This window comes from Triturus cristatus, chromosome 9 (assembly GCF_964204655.1).
Source record: "Triturus cristatus chromosome 9, aTriCri1.1, whole genome shotgun sequence".
NCBI lineage: Eukaryota > Metazoa > Chordata > Amphibia > Caudata > Salamandridae > Triturus > Triturus cristatus.
In genome coordinates, this window is record NC_140592.1 from 1,041,645,011 (window position 1) to 1,041,663,137 (window position 18,127).

Here is an 18,127-nt window from a genome sequence, read left to right on the forward strand (position 1 = left end):
CCTTTTGCTTTTTTGGCTGCATTGGGTCCTTTACATCGGGAGCAACCTTGCTTGCGGCCTCAGGCCCCAGTGCCCACATTTAGAAGATGATCTGCTCTTGTCCCTTGATCTGCTATGTCGGCTGCAAAGTCCACAGTGGGATCCCATTCCTGTAGCTTATTTCTGTTCTGTTCCAAAAATCCAAATAATATCTGTCTCCTGCTACTTCTCCAACGGCGTCTATTACCAACTCTCGTCCTTGATTCCATCTCTGGGCGTGCCTGAATTCCATTCCTAGAGATCATCTTAAGTTCCTTTTTCACAGAGTCCCAGTCCAATGCTGCTACAAGGGTGTCGAAGCAGTAGGACTTAGATTGGAAATTAACCTTCAATTTGGTTCGGTAAGCCAATCTGTAATTAAATTGCATCGTCACATTGTTTGTTTTACCCCCTCAAATGACTTCCTCTGCTGTTGCATGAGTTTGGTATAGTTGAAAATTTGAGTCTCTTTGCAGCATCATAGTTAAGTTTTTCTTTCATGTGGCCCATTCGCCAGATTGTGTCCCAATCGTAATCAATCAATCAATCATAGCATTTGTAAAGCGCACTACATACCCGTGAGGGTCTCAAGGCGCAAAGGGGGAGGATGATCTTCCGCCGGCGGTCACTCTTCGGATGCGGGGGACGGTGACGAGGTCTGCGGAGTGCAGCTGGCGGGCGGGGGTGTAGAGGCCGAGTCGTCTGTGGAGGTACGCTGGTCCGGTGTCGTGGAGTGCCTGGTGTGCGTAGGTGAGGAGCTTGAAGGTTATCCTCTTGTTGATGGGGAGCCAGTGCAGGTCTTTCAGGTGGGGTGTGATGTGGCTGCGGCGGGGGATGTCGAGGATCAGGCGTGCGGAGGCGTTCTGGATGTGTTGGAGTCGTTTCAGGAGTTTGGCCGGGGCTCCTGCGTACAGTGCGTTGCCGTAGTCCGGTCTACTGCTGACGAGGGCCTGGGTGACCATCCTTCTAGTTTCGGTGGGGATCCACTTGAAGATCCTGCGAAGCATGCGGAGGGTGTTGAAGCAGGAGGAGGAGATGGCGTTGACCTGCTTTGTCATGGAGAGTGTGGAGTCTAGGATGATCCCTAGGTTTCGTGCGTGGTTGGTGGGTGTAGGGGTGCTCCTAGTGCCGTCGGCCACCGGGAGTCGTCCTTGGCCGAGGGGGTGGAGCCGAGGATGAGGACCTCCGTCTTGTCCGAGTTCAGCTTCAGTCGGCTGTTCCTCATCTAGTCGGTGACGGCCTTCATTCCTTCGTGGAGGTTGGTTTTGGCGGATTGGGGGTCCTTGGTGAGCAAGAGGATCAGCTGGGTGTCGTCGGCGTAGGAGATGATGTTTAGGTCGTGCTGTCGGGCGACGTGGGCGAGTGGTGCCATGTAGACGTTGAACAATGTTGGGCTGAGAGATGAGCCTTGGGGTACGCCGCAGATGATCTCGGTGGCTTTGGAGCGGAAGGGGGGGAGGCGGACGCTCTGGGTTCTCCCGGAGAGGAAGGAGGTGGTCCAGTCCAGGGCCTTCTCTTGGATTCCGGTGTCGTGAAAGCGTGCTATTAGTGTACGGTGGTAGACTGTGTCGAAAGCTGCTGACAGGTCCAGGAGGATGAGGGCCGCAGTTTCTCTGTTGTTAAGCATGATCCTGATGTCGTCGGTGGCGGCGATGAGGGCAGTTTCGGTGCTGTGGTTGCTGCTGAACCCGGACTGGGACGGGTCCAAGATGTTGTTCTCTTCGAGGAAGCTGGTCAGTTTGTTGACGGCCTTTTCGATGACCTTTGCCGGGAACGGGAGCAGGGAGATGGGTCGGAAGTTCTTGAGGTCCTTGGGGTCCGCCTTGGGTTTCTTTAGTAAGGCGTTGATCTCTGCGTGCTTCCAGCTCTCCGGGAAGGTCGCGGTCTCGAAGGAGATGTTGATGGATTTCCGGAGGTGGGGTGCGATGGTGCTGCTGGCTTTGTTGAAGATGTGGTGTGGGCAGGGGTCTTCCGGGGATCCGGAGTGGACGGTGTTCATGATCTTGATGGTGTTGTTGATGTTGGTCCAGGCGAGCAGGCGGTGGGTGGTCGTGGGAGCGGGGGTGTCGGCTGTTGCTGGTGTGGTGACGGCGTTAAAGCTGTCGTGGATGTCTGTGATCTTGCGATGGAAGAAGGTGGCCAGCGAGTCGCACAGGTCTTGTGACGGTGGGATGTCGTTGGTGTTAGAGCTGGGGATGGAGAGTTGCTTCATGATGCTGAAGAGCTCTTTGCTGTTGTGTGCGTTGTTGTCTAGGCGGTCCTTTTGGCGGATCTGATGAGTTGGTGGTGTCGGCGGGTGGTGTTCCTGTGGGCTGTGTAGCTTTCCGGTGTTCTTTCGCGGGTCCTGTTTTTTTCTAGTGTTCGGCAGGTTCGCTTGGAGGCCTGGAGGTCTTCGGTGAACCAGCTGGCTCTCTTGCTGGTGTGGGTGTTGGGAGGTTTCTTGAGCGGGGCCAGGGTGTTGGTGCAGTCGTGGATCCACTGTCTGAGGCTGCGGCGTCGGTCGGGTCTGCGGGTGGTTGAGCACACAAGTGATGAGTGGGTGCAGGGGGGCCCCTAGATGGGGTTTCTGTAACAAGGCCCTATGAACCCTTTCTATGATGAAGCAGGTCAAAAGCTGAGCCATGGGCATACAGGAACAGCGCCATTTGTGAGAGATTTTCTTAGACTAATTACCCTCTGCTCCCTCTGGAAACCCCACCAACTGCAGACTGTTTTGGTAGGCTATCCCTTATCCACTCTTTCTTGCAGAACCTCAGTGGAGATCTTCACTAATTTCTGCTCGCACTGCATTGCCTCAACCTTGTCCTCCAGTTCATCTAACCTTGCCTTCCCCGCCTCTGTGAAACATCCAACTGGAAATCTGAAGTCTTGTCAAATTAATGACATCGGATCCCACTTCCTTGATCTTAATTTCAAGCAACTTTTTCATCTGCTTAAATGGCTTAAATGATCACTGCTGTATCCGATGTCAGCATGGGGCTCCTTCAAACGTTGATCTTTTTGTGCTCCCAAGACTACGATTGGTCTGCGGTTTGGTGAATTTATCAATTTTCGCCTATTGAGGTGGTTGTTGCAGTTTATCCCTACCACTCTTGCCGTTGCTGTGGGAGAGGGATCATGATTTAGTGGGGAATCTATTGAGTTTGAATGCAAACAGTCTGCAGCTAGGGTAGAGTATTGATCAGGACTTTCCAAGGTAAATAATCCAGCGCCACAGCTCACACCTTGTGTGGCTCAAACCTTGTGTCTGTCGAAAGGGCTAGCCACCTTCTCTGTTCTCACAGGAGTTGTGCATGACTGTTGCCTCATGTAGTCCAGTTTGTAACCCCTATATAAGGAAGCCAGAAGGACACGGAAGTGTGGTCATCCCCTTGATAGGTCCACTATGTGCCTCAAGGTATTCATTGGTGGTCACATCAGTGTGATCCAGGGGAACCAGATACATATCCACGGCCTCCGAGAGGAGCATGACATGCCACACCCCACATTCTTCAACAGTGTTTTCTCCAGGGAGTGCATCAACAGCATTTGATCTGGATGCTTAAGAATTTGTAGGGGTCTGCTACAAGTGTTCAGCACAATCAGGCCTTTTAGAGAGGGGAAAAAAGGTGGGACCTAGGGGCATCCCCCGCACCCCAAAAATCCACTTCGTCCATCCCTTACAATTATGCGGGTGGGAAGCTGCAGACAGATGGTGGGCAATGTGCCGCCACCCAACTAGGTATCAACTGATTTCCAAGCACGACTTCTATGTACCCACACTGCCAGGGGTAGAGCAGCCTCTCCCTCTGCTGTTCTCCACTGTGTCCACTCCTACATGTGGTTACTGTCACCAATCACCTGACCAGAGGCCCAATACTGCCACAGCAAAGGTCCGGGCCACGGAAACCACGTGAGCCTCCTCAGAGACCTCCTCCTTTACTGGGCCGGTCTCACAGGAAGCAGACCCTGCACCACATGGCTCTCCTCAGTGTTGGTTGAAAGGCTTCTCTGGATCCACATCCATGCCAACACTGCTCACATCAGCTCCTCTGGTCCTGCGGAGTGCTGATCTTGTGTTTAGTGCAGGATTTTTAAACAGGATTATGTTGGAAGCATCCCAGACTTGCTTTGCTTGCTGCCGCCATCACGGTCCCTTGATCACATCTTTAGAAAATGGTACATATTTCATAATATGTGAGCACGGGAAAAAATATTGTTTTGAAAGCCTAATATACTTGAGATAACAAAGATTGCTCTTCCAACATAAACTGCTGAACCTCCCCATCTATCTAAAGAGCTTTCTTGGATTACCACATGAATTTAAATCATCCTCAGTCCTCCTAATCTGTAATCACCTTTCTACTGTACTGTTTAACAAACTAGCTTCTTTCATTGCAAACTTTCAGGTAGAAGCATTAGTTGAAGAGGCTGCTCAACCTTAATTTGTACAGGTACATTGTCCCAGTTCAGTCTCCTACACAGCTCTTAGTTATTTTAACCACATTATATATGAGTCTTTTTGGGAATGCAATACATTCTTAATGACTCTCTGGTACACTTGACGATCTCTACCCAGCCAAGTGGATGAAGAAACTGATAACTGCCATTCCTGCTATTTTTCTTGCTCCTTTTAACACTTTTGCTAAGGTCAAGTTTAATGGCAGCAGCCTGAAATAGTGACCTATTTAGAGCATTATTGAAAAAGCCTTTTCTCAGCTCTGAAGATAGTCAGGTTGGCCTGAGACTGAATACAGGCCTGGACACAAAAAATAAAAGAGGCACCAATAGTGAATTTAGGTAGCTAAATTAGGGCAGTTTTGAACTTGTAAATACACGTTGTGCAAGTATTGGACACTGCATACATTTGTGCTTGCTGCAGACAATGATCATTTTAATATTAGGGAAATCAGCAGTAAAAACCAGCCCAGCAGATCACAAAGCAGACCCCAAAACAGCCAAACAACACAGCCCATACTCTGACCTGTCAAACCAGCCCATTGAACAGTGCCTGACTTCCCGATGGGCAAGTCCGACCCTGAAGATAGTCTACATACAAGTATGTATATCATATTTGTACAGCACAACCCTATCCAATAGATTGTAGAGAGCTGTACAGACAGTAATGACTTTAGATCTAAATCCCTGCTCCCATTCTTGAACAAAGTTTTGGAGAAATTTGTTTTTACCTAATTGCATGAATTAATTAAATGCAGTAATATTCTGGACTACTATCAGGTAGGCTTCTACACAAGGAGGAGTAATGAGGTAGTTGCTATACCTGTTCTCAATGACGGCGGTGATGTTGGGACACTGATTCCATTCCTCTATCGAATGCTATCAACATGATCAACCACCACATTCTATCCTCAAAATTGGAACCTTGGAAACCATTTTGAAATAACTATCCTATTTTTTAAAAGATATTTTTTTAACTGTGCTCTTCACCTTATAAATCAAAATCAAAGTATCTCTGATGTAACGTCCCTTAGGGGTTCGTTTAAAATGAATACACTCACACTGGCTAAACTGTTTCATCAGATAGGTGTCATTTTAATATGCATGCTAATGATGCACAACTAATCTCTGGTCTCACTGAATCATCTGTTGGCCTGGGATCAAGCCAGCCATCAAACTGCCTCCTCTTACACACCAGTAGATAGCGTCTAACTTTCTATGCCTGATGCTTCCAAGGTCGCCACTTTCCTCTGACCCACTCTGATGGGTGTGTTCTCACTCCTTCTACATCAGTCTAGAATCTAGGCATATACCTTGACGAACTTGTTTAAAACTCAAGTATCTAAGGCAGACAATATTTTAGGCAATTAAACTTCTGACATTGATGCATCTTTTTATCAATGCCTTTGTCCTATCGAGGCTGTGTTAGGGCAATGCAATTATGTAGCTGCACCAAATACTTGTTTATATCAGCGACAGCTGGTTCAACACAGAGCTGAGGGAATCATCACAAGACTACTATTGACAGTACTGAAACAGTTGCACTGGTTCCTATCAGATTTGCATGTCTTGTATAAAGCAATGGTAATAGTACACAAAGGTCTCTAACAAATACCCCAGTTTACTGCAACACACTTTTCCAGGTACAAGCCCAATCATGTGTTGCTTCTCTCCATCACTATTTGTTAATCTTCCCCAGGTCTCATAAAGTGACATTTGGGGAAGGGCAGCCTCTGTTGCTGCTCCAAGGGCCTGAACACCTTTTGTTTTGCACTTCGAGCCGAAGTACATCTGCATCAATTCAAGAGACAATTGATATCCTTTCTGTTCACCAATAAATAGTAGCTCTCCATCCTCTGGGCACTACTGTGAATTACAGGCGCCAAGATTCTTCAGTGAAAGTGCGCTCACTGTACATTATGACCCAAGCTGCACCACACTGATGAGGCCCAACACCACCAAAACTAGTCTGGGTACATTTGATTTCCGATCTAGAGGAAACCTGACCTGGGATTTCTATTTGAACTGTTACTACTGGAGGAGGACCATGTCTGATTTGCATATGACTTGTGACCTCAGCATCTGTCAGTAGCTGAGAGTTTTACATGAATTCCACCCATAACGTTTGTGTTTCATTGTGTCACACTATGTAAAATGAGTTTGCCATGTTGAGTCCCATGCTTATTGTGCTATAGAACTAGAGCTGTACCTCACTGATGAGGCCAATGAGGCTGAAGCTGACTTGAGATAGCTAGTGCTCCCATCTAGAGGTGACCTAGCCTGGCAGCTCTGTGATGACTGTTCCTATTAGAACTGGACCAAGCTGATTTACATATGGCTGGCCCCCGTCTGGAGTGGCATAGCAGACAAAACAACAATAAACTAGAATGCAGCTCTAGCAATTGTCAGACGGAAAGCCCTTTGCAAGTATTCCATCAATCACAATTGCGTTTTATTTTAACTTTTCATGACAGCCCAACGTGTTAATCAAACAGAGGAGTAATCATACCACCTGCTGTGTGTTCCTTGAAACCTATTTTGTTCCAAAAAGTCTAAACATTGTTTTGCCCTGGTTTAACTAAAGCAGTGCAGCAAGACTTTGCATTGAAAGGAGGTACTGCCAACTGCAAACATCATCCGAGTATCATCCCTGTGTAACCCCTACTCTGCAGGATCCCAACCGTACCAGGCTCTCTAAAACAGTGTTAACCAGATCACAGTAGCATAAACAACCAGAGAGAGAGGACCCCACTAAGAGTCTCAAAATATCTCTATGACCAAGAAGATCATAATCTGAGGTGGCCACATCAGTTTACATGAAACTAAAACTCTTACCTGGGTTATCTGATGTAATCTTTAACTGTGTCATGAGAAACGTCCCATTGGAATGAATGCTGGGACCCTGTAGAGGTTTGTGATGTATTATTAATCTGACAAGAAACTCTAATGATCAGCCCCTGTGAACCTCTTCATATGTACTGGAATGTTTTGGTTATGTTTCTCCATTGTTGAATGTATTTGCTTCAGATTGTTCTCCTGGGATATAACAAGCTGAGTATGATGTTCGTAGGCGAGACTTCTTTCTAGGATTAATATGGTTATTATTGCAAACTTCGGTGGAGACTGTATGATTATTACTGAGGAAGGGAAGGGTTATAATTAGGGCTCCCGGTTTTATAGTATTTATTTTTTTAACATCTCCGTCTGTATTTATCCATATTTATTTTTTGGTCACTTTATCTGTATTTATCCATATTCATTTTGTGTTTTACGTAAAAATGAAGTTGAAAAACTGTACATTTCCATATTTATTTAACTGATAGATGTGTACTCATACTTTGATTTCTGTTGTGTTTTTGCTATTTAAGCTGTCAAACTTAACACAACCATACATCCACTGGTAAATACTAGCATTATACCATAAATGTATGTTGACATATGCCCTTATTTAAAGAAATTCCATCCTGGTTTTTAATATCCCAAGCTGTCCATCTGCTCAGCTGCTGGCCTATAATTCATGAAAGACAGCATGGAGAGTCACTGTAAAGAAGCACCATTTTCTGAATGTATATACTTTTAAAAATAAATGCAACAGAAAACACAGTTTTCTGTCCGTATTTATCTGTAAAAATACGTAAAAACGGAAAACAGGGAGCCTTTGTATTAATTATGACAAATACTTAGCGGAAATGAGATGTTCGTTACAGCATGGGCGCTATGATTACTCGCAGAATCTTTTGACTGTCTGTGTTATGTACTACAGGCAATAAAGGTATAACTAAGTTTACAAGCACCTACACTGCTTTTACACATGCAACAGATCAATGCATCCCAGGTGGGTCTTCTCAATTTAAAACTATAGCAGAATAATGTATCTCTCATAGTCGCCATTTTCTGTGTTGCTTAAGATATGTCGTCAGCGCTTAGATTGATTGTACTCGGTCTACTCTCTGGGCTTTAAAAATTATGCCTTCCCAATCTCTGCTTTCATGATCATCAAACACTACTGCAATACTCTCATGCAGGGTATGGAATTAGGGAATCAGAAAAATGTATAAAATGTAGAACATTCACTGTCAGAGGTGGTTCTTCTGCAATGGCTGACATTCATGGAGGAAGGAGGAAAATTGATCTTTCAAAATAAACTCTTTTCTAAATGATGGAACGGGAATAATCTAATGTACTTTCACATGAGGTCATTAGCAGCATTTAACAGATTCGAAGTTGAAGGAGTTGTTCTATGTAAAAGGGGGATGCTTTAGGCAGTAAAGAGTGTTTTCTTTCATTGGATGTCTATACATGGGTAAGTTATAATCCCTTGCTCGCATTATTCTTTTAAAGCGTTTTCTTCTTGTGTAAAACGTGATACATTCTCTCTTCCTATGGTACTTTTTCCCACCACAGATCAAGAAGCAGAGAGACTATGTGCAAGAGTTCAATGCTCCACAGACTGATCTTCCATCAGTCAAACTGTCAAGGATTGTGGGATGGAACATTATATGCTGAAGTAGTGACATGCAATTACTCTGTATTAACGGTCTGCACGTTTGCCTTTCATTTGACTGCGTGCTTAAAGAGTGATCTTTGATCACTGCTTTGTTCATGGTGGATTGTTACAGTCACTTTAGGTTACTTGTTCAGCTCTCATTCTGAGATCACTGATCTCTTTACCTTCGACTGATATGTTAGGATTACAGAAACAGCTTTTAAACTTTTACCACTGAACCAATCCATCAGCGCCAGCATGATGCTGCTCAGTTGCCAAGAAGAGCTTTTAATTTCCTATCCCATGCAAGAAGCACACCCAGCGTAACTTACCATTAAGCGCTTTAATGCACTCTATAAGCAGACACATCTGGCCAATCATAACTAGAACTAAGAGAGAGAGGAATAGAGAGAGAGAGAGGGGTGTGTGTGTGTGTGTGTGTGTGTGTGTGCGCGTGTGTGTGTTGACAGTTCATAAACAGAGGACAGTTCTGTAAAACTCACTACTCCTCATTATTGTTCTCTTACCCCATCACTAATATAAGGTTTATTAGATTTGTTATTAACTTTTGATCAAGTGGGTATTACATTAATGCATTAAATGACGGTGTACACTTGCGTTCACGTTTGAACCAATGTTTTTACATTAGAAGGCCATCTTACAGTTTGGGTTTTTAAGGTATTAACTGCCTTTTGGGAGATGGTACACTTCCTTAATTTTACACTTACACAATTGAATGGACATATCTGGATCTAGCTTTCTAATAAAATAAACCATGAATTAACATGAGCCAGTTTGTTCACGTTCACCCTCCCCCATTGTCTTCATGTTAGGAATTATTCAATCGTATAATTTTGAGAAACAAGTTGGTGTTCTTTTGTATGGTTTCCTAACTTGAGGGAAAACAAATCAATCGGTTGACTAACTAGATATCATTTACTGCAATAAAATATATTCACTTGCACTTACCACCACATAAACAGCTTTCTCACATGATGGCCCTACAGGTATCCATCCATTTGTTGCTCTTCTCCTGCTGATCCGTTGCTGTTTTGGATGAGCATGACTTCTAGATGTCTTACTGTCAGCAGAATGAACGCAGCTAGTATTACGAAAACCAGATTTGGAGCCGCTGGGGGGTTTAGAGCTCTGTGGGCACTCGCGTGCCATCTTTAAAGTTGTCATTATCTGAGGTTCGGAGTTGGGCGTCTGTAGGTAGGGAACAGGCTCTGCAGCAGGAGGGACACTGGGAACAGGACATCCTGAGAGTGGGTGAGCGGGAGACATGGGATTCCCTGCTGCAGGGATTGGTAGGCCAAGCTGGTCCAGAGATTTGCAGCTTTCTGGAAAAGAAAGAAGAGAAAATGGTAAAAATAATACAAACACAGGTAAACCATGGAAACTAACAATAATGTATCCTTATCTTGACATTAGGGGTATAAGAGCTTAATTTTTCAATCAGGGTACCAAAACTTGAATTTTATCCGAACAATACTTGACACTAGAACGATGGTATTCACTGTCTCTTTCCTTCCAGCCAGTTAGGTTGGCCAAACCTTTGACAATTCCCATTTTCTAGCAGTTCCAACTCCAATGGTTTTTATCCAACACAGCAAAAATATATCATGAGTAATTATCTACTAGTCATCTTCCTCCTTGCAGTCTTTAAACATCTAACTTGGCCACCTCACAGGACAGACATAGTGCTGCCTTACAAATTAAATTTCCCTCTCTGGTTTCTGTCCGCCAGCTAGTTTCTCGTATTGCACCTCACTTACGGATGTGCCATAAATGTCTGCTTCTCCCTTAAAACCCAATGTTTTCTTATATTCTCTATGAGACGCGTCCCCACCACAGCTTGTCTTTCTCAATTTCTATCACTTTGTCCTTTGCCGGGCATTTATTAATAGGTTTTACCTATGCCATTACCTGCTGGGGGAGCATTTGGGAATTAAACAGCTGCTCAGTGACAAGCGAAGGTCTTCTATGCAATGTTGTTTGTCCCTTTTGCCTCTCACTGTCTGCTCCATTAATAGGGGTATGTGAGTGTGTCCCTGTGGGGTTTGAGGGGTACCCTCCATGTACACTTGGGAAGTTCTGCTCCTCTTCTGGCCTATCCTATTAGATGGCTTTCAAGGATTTCAAGAGAGGAGTATTCCAAAAGGATGCATCTTAACTCCTCAGGGGATTGAGGCGAAGGAAAGGATTAAGAGAAGTACAACATGTGCTTTTGGTGGACTGCCTACTGAAGGGGAGAGATGAATGAATTGGTATTTGAGGCACTTAGTAAGAACGATTAACTCAGGTGCAACTGAGTGAAATGTGAAACAAAGTGGAATGCTTTCTGGTTAACTCCAGCCCCGTTAATGAAGAAACCTACACCTGATCAAGGCAATATTTATACACCCATACACTGTAATGGTCCGTTTCGCCTGAAAACAATTGTTCTTATGGCATTTAACAGTAGTGTCTACAGCGCTGCCCTAATACACATTATATTAGAAATATATTGTGCCTAGTATTTTCTTTTTCTCCACTGCCTGATTCTTGGTTGTAATGGAGAAAAAAAAGAAAATGGAAACAGTATCCTTCCACAGAGGAAGAGGATTGGATTGCTGAGATCACAGCCAATCCTCTATGTGTTTTTTACAGGTTCAATTGTAAAAAAAAACTTAAATGAGGAATCGCTTGAGAGGCTCTTAAAGGACAAGGCAAAAAGGACAAGGAGAAGAAACATACCCATGTCTGTTCCTTTGTTTTGCTTCATGGTAGTCTCTAGAGTTTAATAAGGTCAAGGAGAAGGAGAAATTGGAAACCCATCCTAAGGGAGTGCGTATAAGGAAGGAACGTAAGCCAGTAATCCTGACCTATCTGATAAAGAATGTGGATCTGCGAATGCCCACTTAGACAGTTTAGCCATCCTTTTCTGTCTAAACTATCCATGCATCTGGAAGGACTTTAAAGCAAAACAAGCCTATGTGTAGGCTCTAACCATAGGAAGCGGAGGAGTCAGACTTTTGACCCTTTGCCGTCTAACCTAGGAGGCCATTCGACCATTGCTGATTAGGATGCTGATTCAGTTCATCCAAAGTGCAAGAAAATGATCCCAGCTCTAAGCAGATAATACACTGCCTTGATTTGTGCTCCGAGGGCAGTTACCAATGCCATTTATGCCTTGCATTCTATTGTTAAAAACTTCCGAAAACTATCTTCAGGTCTTAAGGAAAATAAACATTAGCAGAACTCATCAGCAAGTTACAAGTCCAGGCACCATTATTATGTTTTTTCATTTGGCAGGCTAAGGGTAATCAAAGACACATCTGAGTCAGTAGTCAGAAATGCCAGGTACAAGCAAGAGACTGGATGGTGAAGGAAGTTCAGATGTCGATTAGGAAGATTCATTTTCAGGGAAATCAACTGTTCAAGTGCAAAGCACACAACCCGATGCACTGAGCTCTCAAAAAAACAGGAATTACATGCAGGAAACATAGCTAAGGACAATCTCTCCTCAATGGTCAATAAATAGTCCTTCTTGGCATTAATGGAATACTATTCTTTATAATGCAATTTATCTAATCACCTTGAGAGGACAATCTCTCCTCGATGGTCAAGAAATAGTCCTGCTTAGCATTAATGGAATACTATTCCTCATAATACAATTGATCTAATCACCCTGAGCATCTATTTAGCACGAGGAACCCTGAAAAGGAAATAAGGAAAGGATCACTTGTTCTAGCTCTTGCAAAGTGAATGCAGACGTTGCCGAGACTTCCTTTTGGAAGGGACGTCTCTCTGACTGTTGGTGGCTCGCCAGTCCGAAAACAGTTTTTATTTGTCAAAATCACATACAAAAAGTCAGGGAGGAACGCAGACCAGTGCCCTTTTAAGAATAAGTAATGTAAATCTGCTCCTTGACAAAGCTGAACCTTCCATTTTAATTTTCTTCTTCAGGTAACGTGTAGTTTTCTTGGCAGATATCCTGAGCAGAATCTTCCCCTTATTTCTGGATTATGGCTTGGTCAAACAAAATGTGTCAACTTAAGCCACCCTCAGTGTGTGTTTATGTTGGAAAGGGAAAAATATGTATTTTTCCAAGTTTACCCACCAATTACAGGATGATGGTACTTACCTTTTTTCCCTACTAAACATATTGTGGATGGATTATTTTCCTTTGCCTGATTTTCAATGTGCTGGCAGGGATCAAGAGGGAGAAGGATCAAGTGAATGCTTTTCTAGAGATGAATGAGATAGTTTCTTCTACAAACACAGCTAGTCAACTTGGAAACTTGGGGCATAAGTTGGGGATCTGACCATGGTTTTAATAGTTGTCTTGGAGACTTCTAGATTTTGATGTAAGCTCAAAGTTTATGACTGACAATGGTCATCATTCCGGTCTTGGCATGGGGCACAAAATAGTCAACCTCGTGACTGTGGTCCACAGCTTGAAATCTAGTCTCTTCAGAGGCAGTATTATGTATGCTCACATCTTCCATCCTTAGAATTCAATGGTGAAATGGCCGGACATTAGGGCATTTATTGAGCTTTTTGGTGGTCTGGTGGGTATACGTCCTTTAAGGCTTTTCATTGTCCCAACTGGGAGGTTGTCATCCATTCCAGCTTATAACCTTTACTCCAGTTTTATCTACTTTACAGTTATTTGAAGTTATTTGAACTGAACTACTTTACAGGTAATGCCTTTTGAATTTCTCAAGAAACTCTTGTTAAAGCTCCTGTAAATGAGGGTAATATTCTAGTAGCTATTACTATAAGAAGACAACATGGGGAATAGTGGTTCCTACAGGGCCTATCTAATATTATTTCCAGTTTGGTCCTTAAGAATGGTTCAAATTTTGTACCAGAGACAGCCTCTCTGTCACACAGGGAAACATACTGCAATACCCTCTTTTTTGTCCTGGATCCAACCTATCTGTAGAAAACCAGTCTTCACAAAGTTGCCCATACCTAGAATGGCAGTGGGAAACTTGGGGAAAAGTACCTGGGATCTAATATTGCCAGAATTGCTGTGTTTGTATGGCTAACGAGGGGTGGAAGAGATCAGAGGCTACTCTAACAGGTGGGTCAAGGCTGTAACCTTAATGGCATACAAGTTGACAAGAGATAGTTTGTCAGTGAACGATTCACTTCCACTAGAGAAAAGGCTATTCCAATACAGAACAGCAGCTTCCTGTGTAGAAGCTTAGTGTCTGCAATATACTTTGGTTCTGGGGGTTTTCTTCCATTGTGACAAGGTAATCACAGGCATGAGTCTGAATAAACAACGGACAGTTTGTTGGGCAGTAGAGTGTTAGTTTTAAGAGGTGATTCATATCAGATGTGCAATCACTGGAACAAGGACAGTGGTGTAGGAGAAACCAGTTTTATCCAGAGGGTGGCGCCTTACAGACTCCAACTATATATACAAGTCAACATAACATGCTTGATTAGCAGACACAGATTCAGATCCTCAGTCCTGGTAGGACTCAAATCTGGTTTCGGGTTCAAACAGGTGTTTGTGATCAAAACAGGATTCCAAGTCCGGTGATAAAGTGTAATCAGTTGTGTATGGCCAAATAATTTTTCCTTCGATGCTCATGCACACTTTACTCCTGGAGACTGAAAGTGAAGTGCCCCACCTCGATCTTCTGAAACACTTCCCAAATAGTGATATTCCACACAAGCAATGCTGATGTGGCAGATGGTGCCTGTGAAGGGGCGCTGTTCTGAGAGGAAATGCGCTGTATCCCGTGACTAATGGGATGATAGTTCACCAAAGGCTTGCAAAAAAGGATAGGGGTATCAAATGAAGAGTTGTGTAACCATCACTCAAACTTTCCCTGGGGCAATGAATTCCAGACCAGACACAAAGAATATAAATATGTTAGAAGGAAGCTTAAATGAAGAGCCAGGCAACACTGGGTTGGTTTGCTTCCAAATGTGGAAGGGCAAGACAGTTCTTGAGGTGGACAATAGCATCTGGGAGAGACTATAAACTACACTGCCTGGAAAAAGAAAAGACTTTAATCAGACTAGTGTGCACCACAACGTTATAATGGGTTAACAGATTTTTTTTTAGAACCAATCTGTTTTTTGGTAAGGAGTCAGAATGCGAAAACGCAGCCTCCTGCCTACATCCACAGGCCGACAGAGTGTATCTTAAGCAGTAAGACACAGCTTTTGTGCCAACAACCCGGAGGCCGGCAGCGTTATGTCAGGAGTGGCTCTCCATAGTGAGCAAGGACTTCTAACTTTTTAGAATAGACAAACACATTAATAAGAAAAAGGAGACAAATAAAAGGAAAAGACAACCAGGAAAACGTACCTAAACAAAATCCCCTTTTATCTGACCCCCCACCCCTTCCACACCAGTCGACCCCATCTAATCATCTCCAAGACCCACAGGCAGTAGGGTTGGTGGCCTGTCCCTCTCAGGTTGTGTTCAGAAGTGTGGCAACTTGAACATCCTGTGGCAATAGTTTAAGAATTTGCAGATATTTAGGGCAGGTGATTTCCCTCATATATTTGGACAGCAGCTGCAGAAATGGAGCCCACAATTTGGCGTAGACCTCCCCTTCCCATCCATTACCAAGGACAGACGCTCCATTGCTAAAACATGCCACAGGTGATGCAACCAAGTTGTGAACTCAGGTATGGCCTTTGTGGCCCACAGAGCTAAGATAACTTGCCTTGCAGCTAACAAAGCTAGCGCCATTTGCCTGCCTCTCAGAAATCGTAATGAAAAGATCCGTGAATGGAACAGTCCAAGGAGGGTGTACTCCGGAGATCGGGGTAAGGCGGTGTTGAATGCCTCGTCAATGTTGTTAAGAACCTCAGTCCAGTAGCGCTGAAGTTTGGGACAGTGCCATAACAAATGCGACAGGGTACCGGACATCCCACACCCCCTCCAGCACAACTCCGATGTGCTTTTGTCCCAGCTATGTATTAGCATTGGGGTATAGTACCAGTATGGGAAGACTTTAAATGCGGATTCAGCCCCGGCAGTGTTGTGCGCAGTGTGGTGTGTTCTGTAGAGTATATGCTCCCATTTTTAAGCAGAAAGTGGCCTGCCCAGCTCCGTCTTCCATCGGGTTTGTGCATTCCTGCGCTGTTCAGCGGGTTGCACAAGCATAGCGTACAGCTCAGAGATAAGGCGACGATCATCCCGTTTGCTGAGCAGCCATTTTTCAAATGAGGTAAGAGATCGGGACATTCTATTGTAATTGGGGGCATGGTGACCCAGTGATATAGTTGGCGATATGCATATTCATCAGTCGCAAGGAGATTGTAGTCATGCCCAAGCTGAGCAAATGGGGCCAGACCTTCTGTGTCAAAGAGAGATCCCACTCACTTGATTCCTTCCTCTCTCCATCGTTGGAACACCACCGAGGCCTCCCCTGGGGGGGGAAGTCTGGGTTATCTACAATGGGAGTCATAGGCGAGGGAAAGTTCGTCCAACCCTTTTTAATGACCACCCGATCCCATACCTTCAGTGCTGGGGAAGTGACTGGTGAGGAGTATAGCCCCCAGGCCCTGTGCTTGCGTGGCAACCAGAGCTCCCTCCATATGTTCATTCCAGCTGCTGCCTGGTCCATAAAGTTCCAGTGCTTACCAGACAAGGGTCTGTTCCATTCAACAATTTAGCGAAGGCAGGACGCTTGGTAGTAGCTACTAATCAAAGGACCCCACCCCCCCTTCAGTCTTCGGACGGACCATTTGAGTTAACGAGAGGCGTGGTTTCTTACCTCCCCATACAAATTTATTGATAAGGGTCTGCAATTGAACCAACACCCTTGACGGAGGCGCAACAGGGATCGCCTGAAATATATAAAGGATGCGCTGGAGAACTGTCATTCTGACCGCAGCAATCCTCCCAAACCAAGCCAATCGCAGTCTGGCCCAAGCATCCAGCGCTTTGGCCGTGTGTTCTAATAAAGTCACATAGTTTAGAGCTACTGTACGGGCAATGGTCGGCGCCAGGCGTATACCAAAGTATGTTATGTTTTGCTGGGTCCACTGAAGCGAGAATTGCTGCTGCAGGCCGGCTACTATAGCTGGTGGGATCGATAGGTTCAGGATGTGTGATTTGCCCAGGTTGAGTTTGAACCCAGATACCTCCCCAAATGTGAACAGATCCTCAAGAAGAGCCGGCAAGGTCGTTTGATGATTGGTGAGAGACAAAAATCACATTGTCAGCATATAGACTGATCTTGTGAACGTCAGCCCCGAATTTCAGGCCTTCGATGTGCAGGTCCGCTCTAATGCGTTGGGCCAGTGGCTCCATGTAGAGCGCAAATAAAAGGGGGGACAGAGGACAACCCTGCCGTGTCCCCCGCGATATTGAGAAAGTACCTGATCTGGTGCCATTTACCCTCACAAAAGCCCTGGGCGCGCTATAGATGCAGTTGATCCATTTGATGTAGTTCTCCCCAAACCCAAAGCAGCGCAGAGTATCAAACAGGCACTCTGTTGAATGCCTTTTCGGCATCAAAAGATAGGAAGAAAGCCTGTCTACCTGACCTCTGTATGCTGTCCATGAGGTCGAAGAGGCGCTTCGTATTGTCCCCCCTTGTCTGGTAGGGATAAAACCTGCTTGGTCGGGGTAAATTAGGTCTGCCATTAGGGGATTCAATTGTGCCGCAAGGATACTGGCAAAGATCTTTGCGTCTAGATTTGGGAGAGATATGGGCCGGTAAGACCCACAGTCTCTTGGATCTTTGGAGGGCTTCAGAATAACAGAAATAGCTGCCTCCGACATGGAAGGTGTCACCGCCTCGTCTCCAGAAAGGAGTTAAACAGTTTAGTTAAAAAAGGAGCCAGCTCACAACAGAAGAATTTGAAAAAAAGGGCTGAATAGCTGTCAGGGTCCGGCGACTTGCCTAGTTTCAATCGGGATATAGCTGGGATCACTTCCTCCGCGCGAATGGCGGAATCAAGCAGTTCTGCTGTCGTTTTAGAGAGAGGAGAAATCGCACAGGTGTCCAATTATAAGAAAGGGTCCTGTGTTGGTGGGTCCTGTCCAGTGTATACGGTGCAATAGAAGGAGCAGAATGCTTCCACTATGTGTTTCTGCACTCTGTTCCTCCACCGTCCGATCTCTAGTCTCATAGTCGCCTGTGTTTTTGCCTGCAGCCTCTGGGCCAGGAGCCTGCCACACTTATCACTGCTAAGATAGAATTTATGGCGGAGTCT

General features: G+C 44.8%; 1 protein-coding gene across 5 annotated transcripts in view; it reads right to left on the bottom strand.

Annotated features, from left to right (window-relative positions):
• BAHD1 (bromo adjacent homology domain containing 1) overlaps nucleotides 1-18,127 on the bottom strand; it is a 571,779-nt gene that overhangs the window by 132,429 nt on the left and 421,223 nt on the right. For all 5 annotated transcript variants that reach the window (XM_085626871.1, XM_085626872.1, XM_085626875.1 and 2 more), the window contains exon 3: nucleotides 9,911-10,284. In XM_085626871.1, the coding sequence (XP_085482997.1) occupies nucleotides 9,911-10,284 (374 nt within the window). The remainder of the gene's footprint in view (nucleotides 1-9,910; nucleotides 10,285-18,127) is intronic.